The sequence below is a fragment of the Narcine bancroftii genome, chromosome 3, assembly GCF_036971445.1.
Source record: "Narcine bancroftii isolate sNarBan1 chromosome 3, sNarBan1.hap1, whole genome shotgun sequence".
Classification (NCBI taxonomy): Eukaryota; Metazoa; Chordata; class Chondrichthyes; order Torpediniformes; family Narcinidae; genus Narcine; species Narcine bancroftii.
This window is the reverse complement of record NC_091471.1, coordinates 333,481,160-333,493,408: the sequence shown is the minus strand read 5'-3', so window position 1 is coordinate 333,493,408 and position 12,249 is coordinate 333,481,160. Positions and strand designations below refer to the sequence as shown.

Genomic DNA, 12,249 nt, shown 5'->3' with positions numbered 1-12,249 from the left:
ATGATCTGTGTAGTCTGTGTCTGCTGGACGTCTTGCCTCAATATCTCCATTCACCCATGGTGCACCACTAATGGAGAGCTCATCAGCAACAGACATTCCTGAACAGCAATTAATTTGTGTCGCCTCTCCCTTGGGGATTTGGGATTTTAAGTACTTCCTCTTGCTTCATTTTATTTCTGCTGAGGAGTTGTGGGGCAGGAGGTTGGAGACCTGGAACCTGCAAAGATATTGCCCATTAATTGAGATGTGCCACAAAGGCTTTCTGAGGGGTTCATTGATGCAGAAAGACAAAAAAAATGAGTGATTTTTATTCAACAGGATTTTCAGTTCATTCTGAAGGGCCTGGCTCGTTTGCTTAACAATCCTCTGCTGCAGACCTATCTTCCCAACTCCACCAAGAAAATCCAGTTCCACCAGGAGCTGCTGGTCCTTTTCTGGAAACTCTGTGATTTCAACAAAGTAAGTAACTTGTAAACACTCAGGGAGAATGAACACAAATGGGGACAAGAGTGGGGGAGAGAGGTGTGGGGAGGTCACTGTGATACTGTGGGGGAGAGAGGAGTGGGGAGGTCACTGTGATACTGTGGGGGAGAGAGGTGTGGGGAGGTCACTGTGATACTGTGGGGGAGAGAGGAGTGGGGCAGATCACTGTGATACTGTGGGGAAAAGAGGTGTGGGGAGGACACTGTGATACTGTGGGGGAGAGAGGTGTGGGGAGGTCACTGTGATACTGTGGGGGAGAGAGGTGTGGGGCAGGTCAATGTTATACTGTGGGGGAGAGAAGTTGTGGGGCAGGTCACTGTGATACTGTGGGGGAGAGAGGTGTGGGGTGGTCACTGATACTGTGGGGGAGAGATGTGTGGGCAGGTCACTTTGAAACTGTGGGGGAGAGATGTGTGGGGCAGGTAACTGTGATACTGTAGGGGAGGGATGTGTGGGGCAGTTCAGTGTGATACTGTGGGGGAGAGATGTGTGGGGAGGTCATTGATACTGTGGGGGTGAGATGTGTGGGGAGGTCACAGTGATACTGTGGGGCAGGTCACTGATACTGTGGGGGAGAGATGTGTGGGGCAGGTCACTGTGATACTCTGGGGGTGAGATGTGTAGGGCAGGTCACTGTGATACTGTGGGGGAGAGAGGTGTGGGGCAGGTCACTTTGATACTGTGGGGGAGAGATGTGTGGGGCAGGTCACTGTGATACTGTGGGGGAGGGATGTGTGGGGCAGGTCACTGTGATACTGTGGGGGAGAGATGTGTGGGGCAGGTCACTGTGATACTGTGGGGGAGAGATGTGTGGGGAGGTCATTGATACTGTGGGGGTGAGATGTGTGGGGAGGTCACAGTGATACTGTGGGGCAGGTCACTGATACTGTGGGGGAGAGATGTGTGGGGCAGGTCACTTTGATACTGTGGGGGAGAGATGTGTGGGGCAGGTCACTGTGATACTGTGGGGGAGGGATGTGTGGGGCAGGTCACTGTGATACTGTGGGGGAGAGATGTGTGGGGCAGGTCACTGTGATACTGTCGGAGAGAGAGGTGTGGGGCAGGTCATTGTGATACTGTGGGGGAGAGATGTGTGGGTAGGTCACTGTGATACTGTGGGGGAGAGATGTGTGGGGCAGGTCATTTTGATACTGTGGGGGAGAGATGTGTGGGGAGGTCACTGTGATACTGTGGGGGAGAGATGTGTGGGGAGGTCACTGTGATACTGTGGGGGAGAGATGTGTGGGGCAGGTCACTGTGATACTGTGGGGGAGAGATGTGTGGGGAGGTCACTGTGATACTGTGGGGGAGAGATTTGTGGGGCAGGTCATTGTGATACTGTGGGGGAGAGATGTGTGGGGAGGTCACTGTGATACTGTGGGGGAGAGATGTGTGGGGCAGGTCACTGTGAAACTGTGGGGGAGAGATGTGTTGGGAAGGTCACTGTGATACTGTGGGGGAGAGATGTGTGGGGCAGGTTACTGTGATACTGTGGGGGAGAGATGAGTGGGGCAGGTCACTGTGATACTGTGGGGGAGAGATGTGTGGGGCAGGTCACTGTGATACTGTGGGGGAGAGAGGTATGGGGCAGGTCACTTTGATACTGTGGGGGAGAGAAGTGTGGGGCAGGTCACTGTGGGGGAGAGATGTGTGGGGCAGGTAATTGTGATACTGTGGGGGAGAGATGTGTGGGGAGGTCACTGATACTGTGGGGGAGAGATGTGTGGGAAGGTCACTGTGATACTGTGGGGGAGAGATGTGTGGGGCAGGTCGCTGTGAGACTGTGGGGGAGAGAGGTATGGGGCAGGTCACTTTGATACTGTGGGGGAGAGATGTGTGGGGCAGGTCACTGTGATACTGTGGGGGAGAGATGTGTGGGGCAGGTCATTGTGATACTGTGGGGGAGAGATGTGTGGGGAGGTCACTGATACTGTGGGGGAGAGATGTGTGGGAAGGTCACTGTGATACTGTGGGGGAGAGGTGTGGGGCAGGTCATTGTGATACTGTGGGGGAGAGATGTGTGGGAAGGTCACTGTGATACTGTGGGGGAGAGATGTGTGGGGCAGGTCACTGTGATACTGTGGGGGAGAGAGGTGTGGGCAGGTCACTTTGATACTGTGGGGGAGAGATGTGAGGGGCAGGTCACTGTGATACTGTGGGGGAATGATGAGTGGGGCAGGTCACTGTGATACTGTGGGGGAGAGATGTGTGGGGCAGGTCATTGTGATACTGTGGGGGAGAGATGTGTGGGGAGGTCACTGTGATACTGTGGGGGAGAGATGTGTGGGGAGGTCACTGTGATACTGTGGGGGAGAGATGTGTGGGGCAGGTCACTGTGATACTGTGGGGGAGAGGGGTGTGGGGCAGGTCACTTTGATACTGTGCGGGAGAGATGTGTGGGGCAGGTCACTGTGATACTGTGGGCGAGAGAGGTGTGGGGCAGGTCATTGTGATACTGTGGGGGAGAGAGGTGTGGGGCAGGTCATTGTGATACTGTGGGGGAGAGGTGTGGGGCAGGTCATTGTGATACTGTGGGGGAGAGATGTGTGGGAAGGTCACTGTGATACTGTGGGGGAGAGATGTGTAGGGCAGGTCATTTTGATACTGTGGGGGAGAGATGTGTGGGGAGGTCACTGTGATACTGTGGGGGAGAGATGTGTGGGGAGGTCACTGTGATACTGTGGGGGAGAGATGTGTGGGGCAGGTCACTGTGATACTGTTGGGGAGAGATGTGTGGGGAGGTCACTGTGAGAGATTTGTGGGGCAGGTCATTGTGATACTGTGGGGGAGAGATGTGTGGGGAGGTCACTTTGATACTGTGGGGGAGAATGTGTGGGGCAGGTCACTGTGATACTGTGGGGGAGAGATCTGTGGGGCAGGTCACTGTGATACTGTGGGGGAGAGAGGTTTGGGGCAGGTCACTTCGATACTGTGGGGGAGTGATGTGTGGGGCAGGTCACTGTGATACTGTGGGGGAGAGATGTGTGGGGCAGGTCATTGTGATACTGTGGTGGAGAGATGTGTGGGGAGGTCACTGATACTGTGGGGGAGAGATGAGTGGGGAGGTCACTGTGATACTGTGGGGGAGAGATGTGTGGGGCAGGTCATTGTGATACTGTTGGGGAGAGATGTGTGGGGAGGTCACTGTGATACTGTGGGGGAGAGATGTGTGGGGAGGTCACTGTGATACTGTGGGGGAGAGATGTGTGGGGCAGGTCACTGTGATACTGTTGGGGAGAGATGTGTGGGGAGGTCACTGTGATACTGTGGGTGAGAGATTTGTGGGGCAGGTCATTGTGATACTGTGGGGGAGAGATGTGTGGGGAGGTCACTTTGATACTGTGGGGGAGAGATGTGTGGAGAGGTCACTGTGATACTGTGGGGGAGAGATGTGTGGGGCAGGTTACTGTGATTCTGTGGGGGAGAGAGGTGTGGGGAGGTCACTGTGATACTGTGGGGGAGAGATTTGTGGGGCAGGTCATTGTGATACTGTGGGGGAGAGATGTGTGGGGAGGTCACTGTGATACTGTGGGGGAGAGATGTGTGGGGCAGGTCACTGTGAAACTGTGGGGGAGAGATGTGTTGGGAAGGTCACTGTGATACTATGGGGGAGAGATGAGTGGGGCAGGTCACTGTGATACTGTGGGGGAGAGATGTGTGGGGCAGGTCACTGTGATACTGTGGGGGAGAGAGGTATGGGGCAGGTCACTTTGATACTGTGGGGGAGAGATGTGTGGGGCAGGTCACTGTGATACTGTGGGGGAGAGATGTGTGGGGCAGGTAATTGTGATACTGTGGGGGAGAGATGTGTGGGGAGGTCACTGATACTGTGGGGAAGAGATGTGTGGGAAGGTCACTGTGATACTGTGGGGGAGAGATGTGTGGGGCAGGTCACTGTGAGACTGTGGGGGAGAGAGGTATGGGGCAGGTCACTTTGATACTGTGGGGGAGAGATGTGTGGGGCAGGTCACTGTGATACTGTGGGGGAGAGATGTGTGGGGCAGGTCATTGTGATACTGTGGGGGAGAGATGTGTGGGGAGGTCACTGATACTGTGGGGGAGAGATGTGTGGGAAGGTCACTGTCATACTGTGGGGGAGAGGTGTGGGGCAGGTCATTGTGATACTGTGGGGGAGAGATGTGTGGGAAGGTCACTGTGATACTGTGGGGGAGAGATGTGTGGGGCAGGTCACTGTGATACTGTGGGGGAGAGAGGTGTGGGCAGGTCACTTTGATACTGTGGGGGAGAGATGTGAGGGGCAGGTCACTGTGATACTGTGGGGGAATGATGTGTGGGGCAGGTCATTTTGATACTGTGGGGGAGAGATGTGTGGGGAGGTCACTGTGATACTGTGGGGGAGAGATTTGTGGGGAGGTCACTGTGATACTGTGGGGGAGAGATGTGTGGGGCAGGTCACTGTGATACTGTTGGGGAGAGATGTGTGGGGAGGTCACTGTGATACTGTGGGTGAGAGATTTGTGGGGCAGGTCATTGTGATACTGTGGGGGAGAGATGTGTGGGGAGGTCACTTTGATACTGTGGGGGAGAATGTGTGGGGCAGGTCACTGTGATACTGTGGGGGAGAGATCTGTGGGGCAGGTCACTGTGATACTGTGGGGGAGAGAGGTTTGGGGCAGGTCACTTCGATACTGTGGGGGAGTGATGTGTGGGGCAGGTCACTGTGATACTGTGGGGGAGAGATGTGTGGGGCAGGTCATTGTGATACTGTGGGGGAGAGATGTGTGGGGAGGTCACTGTGATACTGTGGGGGAGAGATGTGTGGGGCAGGTCATTGTGATACTGTTGGGGAGAGATGTGTGGGGAGGTCACTGTGATACTGTGGGGGAGAGATGTGTGGGGAGGTCACTGTGATACTGTGGGGGAGTGATGTGTGGGGCAGGTCACTGTGATACTGTGGGGGAGAGATGTGTGGGGCAGGTCATTGTGATACTGTGGGGGAGAGATGTGTGGGGAGGTCACTGTGATACTGTGGGGGAGAGATGTGTGGGGCAGGTCATTGTGATACTGTTGGGGAGAGATGTGTGGGGAGGTCACTGTGATACTGTGGGGGAGAGATGTGTGGGGAGGTCACTGTGATACTGTGGGGGAGAGATGCGTGGGGCAGGTCACTGTGATACTGTTGGGGAGAGATGTTTGGGGCAGGTCACTTCGAGACTGTGGGGGAGTGATGTGTGGGGCAGGACACTGTGATACTGTGGGGGAGAGATGTGTGGGGCAGGTCATTGTGATACTGTGGGGGAGAGATGTGTGGGGAGGTCACTGATACTGTGGGGGAGAGATGTGTGGGGAGGTCACTGTGATACTGTGGGGGAGAGATGTGTGGGGCAGGTCATTGTGATACTGTTGGGGAGAGATGTGTGGGGAGGTCACTGTGATACATTGGGGGAGAGATGTGTGGGGCAGGTCATTGTGATACTGTGGGGGTGAGATGTGTGGAGAGGTCACTGTGATACTGTGGGGGAGAGATGTGTGGGGCAGGTTACTGTGATACTGTGGGGGAGAGAGGTGTGGGGAGGTCACTGTGATACTGTGGGGGAGAGATTTGTGGGGCAGGTCATTGTGATACTGTGGGGGAGAGATGTGTGGGGAGGTCACTGTGATACTGTGGGGGAGAGATGTGTGGGGCAGGTCACTGTGAAACTGTGGGGGAGAGATGTGTTGGGAAGGTCACTGTGATACTGTGGGGGAGAGATGTGTGGGGCAGGTTACTGTGATACTGTGGGGGAGAGATGAGTGGGGCAGGTCACTGTGATACTGTGGGGGAGAGATGTGTGGGGCAGGTCACTGTGATACTGTGGGGGAGAGAGGTATGGGGCAGGTCACTTTGATACTGTGGGGGAGAGATGTGTGGGGCAGGTCACTGTGATACTGTGGGGGAGAGATGTGTGGGGCAGGTAATTGTGATACTGTGGGGGAGAGATGTGTGGGGAGGTCACTGATACTGTTGGGGAGAGATGTGTGGGAAGGTCACTGTGATACTGTGGGGGAGAGATGTGTGGGGCAGGTCACTGTGAGACTGTGGGGGAGAGAGGTATGGGGCAGGTCACTTTGATACTGTGGGGGAGAGATGTGTGGGGCAGGTCACTGTGATACTGTGGGGGAGAGATGTGTGGGGCAGGTCATTGTGATACTGTGGGGGAGAGATGTGTGGGGAGGTCACTGATACTGTGGGGGAGAGATGTGTGGGAAGGTCACAGTGATACTGTGGGGGAGAGGTGTGGGGCAGGTCATTGTGATACTGTGGGGGAGAGATGTGTGGGAAGGTCACTGTGATACTGTGGGGGAGAGATGTGTGGGGCAGGTCACTGTGATACTGTGGGGGAGAGAGGTGTGGGCAGGTCACTTTGATACTGTGGGGGAGAGATGTGAGGGGCAGGTCACTGTGATACTGTGGGGGAATGATGAGTGGGGCAGGTCACTGTGATACTGTGGGGGAGAGATGTGTGGGGCAGGTCATTGTGATACTGTGGGGGAGAGATGTGTGGGGAGGTCACTGTGATACTGTGGGGGAGAGATGTGTGGGGAGGTCACTGTGATACTGTGGGGGAGAGATGTGTGGGGCAGGTCACTGTGATACTGTGGGGGAGAGGGGTGTGGGGCAGGTCACTTTGATACTGTGCGGGAGAGGTGTGTGGGGCAGGTCACTGTGATACTGTGCGCGAGAGAGGTGTGGGGCAGGTCATTGTGATACTGTGGGGGAGAGAGGTGTGGGGCAGGTCATTGTGATACTGTGGGGGAGAGGTGTGGGGCAGGTCATTGTGATACTGTGGGGGAGAGATGTGTGGGAAGGTCACTGTGATACTGTGGGGGAGAGATGTGTGGGGCAGGTCATTTTGATACTGTGGGGGAGAGATGTGTGGGGAGGTCACTGTGATACTGTGGGGGAGAGATGTGTGGGGAGGTCACTGTGATACTGTGGGGGAGAGATGTGTGGGGCAGGTCACTGTGATACTGTTGGGGAGAGATGTGTGGGGAGGTCACTGTGATACTGTGGGTGAGAGATTTGTGGGGCAGGTCATTGTGATACTGTGGGGGAGAGATGTGTGGGGAGGTCACTTTGATACTGTGGGGGAGAATGTGTGGGGCAGGTCACTGTGATACTGTGGGGGAGAGATCTGTGGGGCAGGTCACTGTGATACTGTGGGGGAGAGAGGTTTGGGGCAGGTCACTTCAATACTGTGGGGGAGTGATGTGTGGGGCAGGTCACTGTGATACTGTGGGGGAGAGATGTGTGGGGCAGGTCATTGTGATACTGTGGGGGAGAGATGTGTGGGGAGGTCACTGATACTGTGGGGGAGAGATGTGTGGGGAGGTCACTGTGATACTCTGGGGGAGAGATGTGTGGGGCAGGTCATTGTGATACTGTTGGGGAGAGATGTGTGGGGAGGTCACTGTGATACATTGGGGGAGAGATGTGTGGGGCAGGTCATTGTGATACTGTGGGGGTGAGATGTGTGGAGAGGTCACTGTGATACTGTGGGGGAGAGATGTGTGGGGCAGGTCATTGTGATACTGTGGGGGAGAGATGTGTGGGGAGGTCACTGTGATACTGTGGGCGAGAGGTGTGTTGGGTAGGTCACTGTGATACTGTGGGGGAGAGATGTGTGGGCAGGTCACTTTGATACTGCGGGGGAGAGATGAGTGGGGCAGGTCACTGTGATACTGTGGGGAAGAGATGTGTGGGGCAGGTCACTGTGATACTGTGGGGGAGAGATGTGTGGGGAGGTCACTGTGATACTGTAGGGGAGAGATGTGTGGGGAGGTCACTGTGATACTGTGGGGGAGAGATGTGTGGGGCAGGTCACTGTGATACTGTGGGGGAGAGAGGTGTGGGGCAGGTCACTTTGATACTGTGGGGGAGAGATATGTGAGGCAGGTCACTGTGATACTGTGGGGGAGAGAGGTGTGGGGCAGGTCATTGTGATACTGTGGGGGAGAGATGTGTGGGGAGGTCACTGTGATACTGTGGACAGAGATGTGTGGGGAGGTCACTGTGATACTGTGGGGGAGAGATGTGTGGGGCAGGTCATTGTGATACTGTGGGGGAGAGATGTGTGGGGAGGTCACTGTGATACTGTGGGGGAGAGATGTGTGGGCAAGTCACTGTGATACTGTGGGGGAGAGATGTGTGGGGCAGGTCACTGTGATACTGTGGGGGAGAGATGTGTGGGGAGGTCACTGTGATACTGTGGGGGAGAGATGTGTAGGGAGGTCACTGTGATACTGTGGGGAAGAAATGTGTGGGCAGGTCACTGTGATACTGTGGGGGAGAGAGGTGTGGGGCAGGTCACTTTGATACTGTGGGGGAGAGATATGTGAGGCAGGTCACTGTGATACTGTGGGGGAGAGATGTGTGGGGAGGTCACTGTGATACTGTGGGGGAGAGATGTGTGTGCAGGTCACTGATACTGTGGGGGAGGGATGTGTGGGGCAGTTCACTGTGATACTGTGGGGGAGGGATGTGTGGGGCAGTTCACTGTGATACTGTGGGGGAGAGATGTGTGGGAGGTCACTGTGATACTCTGTGGGTGAGAGGTGTGGGGCAGGTCACTGTGATACTGTGGGGGAGAGATGTGTGGGGCAGGTCACTGTGATACTGTGGGGGAGAGGTGTGTTGGGTAGGTCACTGTGATACTGTGGGGGAGAGATGTGTGGATCAGGTCACTGTGATACTGTGGGGGAGAGAGGTGTGGGCAGGTCACTTTGATACTGTGTGGGAGAGATGTGTGGGCCAGGTCACTGTGATACTGCAGGGGAGTGATGAGTGGGGCAGGTCATTGTGATACTGTGGGGGAGAGATGTGTGGGGCAGGTCATTGTGATACTGTGGGGGAGAGATGTGTAGGGAGGTCACTGTGATACTGTAGGGGAGAGATGTGTGGGAAGGTCACTGTGATACTGTGGGGGAGTGATGTGTGGGGCAGGTCACTGTGATACTGTGGGGGAGAGATGTGTGGGGCAGGTCACTGTGATACTGTGGGGGAGAGAGGTGTGGGGCAGGTCACTTTGATACTGTGGGGGAGAGATGTGTTGGGCAGGTCACTGTGATATGTGGGGGAGAGATGTGTGGGGAGGTCACTGTGATACTGTGGACAGAGATGTGTGGGGAGGTCACTGTGATACTGTGGGGGAGAGATGTGTGAGGCAGGTCATTGTGATACTGTGGGGGAGAGATGTGTGGGGAGGTCACTGTGATACTGTGGGGGAGAGATGTGTGGGCAAGTCACTGTGATACTGTGGGGGAGAGATGTGTGGGGCAGGTCACTGTGATACTGTGGGGGAGAGTTGTGTTGGGGAGGTCACCGTGATACTGTGGGGGAGAGAGGTGTGGGGCAGGTCACTTTGATACTGTGGGGGAGAGATGTGTGGGGCAGGTCACTGTGATACTGTGGGGGAGGAATGTGTGGGACAGGTCACTGTGATACTGTGGGGGAGAGATGTGTGGGGCAGTTCACTGTGATACTGTGGGGGAGAGATGTGTGGGGCAGGTCACTGTGATACTGTGGGGGAGAGATGTGTGGGGAGGTCACTGTGATACTGCGGGGGAGAGATGAGTGGGGAGGTCATTGTGATACTGTGGGGGAGAGTTGTGTGGGGAGGTCACTGTGATACTGTGGGGGAGAGATGTGTGGGCAGGTCACTATGATACTGTGGGGGAGAGATGTGTGGGGCAGGTCACTGTGATACTGTGGGGGAGGAATGTGTGGGGCAGTTCACTCTGATACTGTGGGGGAGAGATGTGTGGGGAGGTCACAGTGATACTGTGGGGGAGAGAGGTGTGGGAGGTCACTGTGATACTCTGTGGGTGAGAGGTGTGGGGCAGGTCACTGTGATACTGTGGGGGAGAGATGTGTGGGGCAGGTCACTGTGATACTGTGGGGGAGAGGTGTGTTGGGTTGGTCACTGTGATACTGTGGGGGAGAGATGTGTGGATCAGGTCACTGTGATACTGTGGGGGAGAGAGGTGTGGGCAGGTCACTTTGATACTGTGTGGGAGAGATGTGTGGGCCAGGTCACTGTGATACTGCAGGGGAGAGATGAGTGGGGCAGGTAATTGTGATACTGTGGGGGAGAGATGTGTGGGAAGGTCACTGTGATACTGTGGGGGAGAGATGTGTGGGGCAGGTCACTGTGATACTGTGAGGGAGAGATGTGTGGGGCAGGTCACTGTGATACTGTGGGGGAGAGAGGTGTGGGGCAGGTCACTTTGATACTGTGGGGGAGAGATGTGTGGGGCAGGTCACTGTGATACTGTGGGGGAGAGAGGTGTGGGGCAGGTCATTGTGATACTGTGGGGGAGAGATGTGTCGGGAGGTCACTGTGATACTGTGGGGGAGAGATGTGTGGGGAGGTCACTGTTATACAGTGGGGGAGAGAGGTGTGGGGCAGGTCACTTTGATACTGTGAGGGAGAGATGTGTGGGCAGGTCACTGTGATACTGTGGGGGAGGAATGTGTTGGACAGGTCACTGTGATACTGTGGGGGAGGGATGTGTGGGGCAGTTCACTGTGATACTGTGGGGTAGAGATGTGTGGGGCAGGTCACTGTGATACTGTGGGGGAGAGATGTGTGGGGAGGTCACTGTGATACTGTTGGGGAGAGATGTGTGGGGAGGTCACTGTGATACTCTGGGGGAGAGATGTGTGGATCAGGTCACTGTGATACTGTGGGGGACAGAGGTGTGGGCAGGTCACTTTGATACTGTGGGGGAGAGATGTGTGGGGCAGGTCATTGTGATACTGCAGGGGAGAGATGAGTGGGGCAGGTCATTGTGATACTGTGGGGGAGAGATGTGTTGGGAGGTCACTGTGATACTGTGGGGGAGAGATGTGTGGGAAGGTCACTGTGATACTGTGGGGGAGAGATGTGTGGGGCAGGTCACTGTGATACTGTGGGGGAGAGAGGTGTGGGAGGTCACTGTGATACTCTGTGGGTGAGAGGTGTGGGGCAGGTCACTGTGATACTGTGGGGGAGAGATGTGTGGGGCAGGTCACTGTGATACTGTGGGGGAGAGTTGTGTTGGGGAGGTCACTGTGATACTGTGGGGGAGAGAGGTGTGGGGCAGGTCACTTTGATACTGTGGGGGAGAGATGTGTGGGGCAGGTCACTGTGATACTGTGGGGGAGGAATGTGTGGGACAGGTCACTGTGATACTGTGGGGGAGAGATGTGTGGTGCAGGTCATTGTGATACTGTGGGGGAGAGATGTGTGGGGAGGTCACTGTGATACTGTGGGGGAGAGATGTGTGGGGAGGTCACTGTGATACTGTGGGGGAGAGATGTGTGTGCAGGTCACTGTGATACTGTGGGGCAGGAATGTGTGGGGCAGTTCACTGTGATACTGTGGGGGAGAGATGAGTGGGGCAGGTCACTGTGATACTGTGGGGGAGAGATGTGTGGGGAGGTCACTGTGATACTGTGGGGGAGAGATGTGTGGGGAGGTCACTGTTTTACTGTGGGGGAGAGATGTGTGGGGAGGTCACTGTGATACTGTGGGGGAGAGATGTGTTGGCAGGTCACCGTGATACTGTGGGGGAGAGATGTGTGGTGCAGGTCATTGTGATACTGTGGGGGAGAGATGTGTGGGGAGGTCACTGTGATACTGTGGGGGAGAGATGTGTGGGGAGGTCACTGTGATACTGTGGGGGAGAGATGTGTGTGCAGGTCACTGTGATACTGTGGGGGAGGAATGTGTGGGGCAGTTCACTCTGATACTGTGGGGGAGAGATGTGTGGGGAGGTCACAGT

At 55.6% G+C, this 12,249-nt stretch overlaps 2 protein-coding genes across 2 annotated transcripts in view; both read left to right on the top strand.

The window, feature by feature from the left end:
* LOC138756892 (protein HID1-like) overlaps positions 1 to 12,249 on the top strand; it is a 124,255-nt gene that overhangs the window by 394 nt on the left and 111,612 nt on the right. Inside the window, exon 2 of the mRNA XM_069923284.1 lies at positions 319 to 459. Within this exon, the coding sequence (XP_069779385.1) occupies positions 319 to 459 (141 nt within the window). The remainder of the gene's footprint in view (positions 1 to 318; positions 460 to 12,249) is intronic.
* Positions 1,531 to 12,249, top strand: part of atp5pd (ATP synthase peripheral stalk subunit d) — a 414,254-nt gene continuing 403,535 nt past the window's right edge. Inside the window, exon 1 of the mRNA XM_069929346.1 lies at positions 1,531 to 1,536. The gene's annotated coding sequence lies outside the window, so the exon portion shown is untranslated. The remainder of the gene's footprint in view (positions 1,537 to 12,249) is intronic.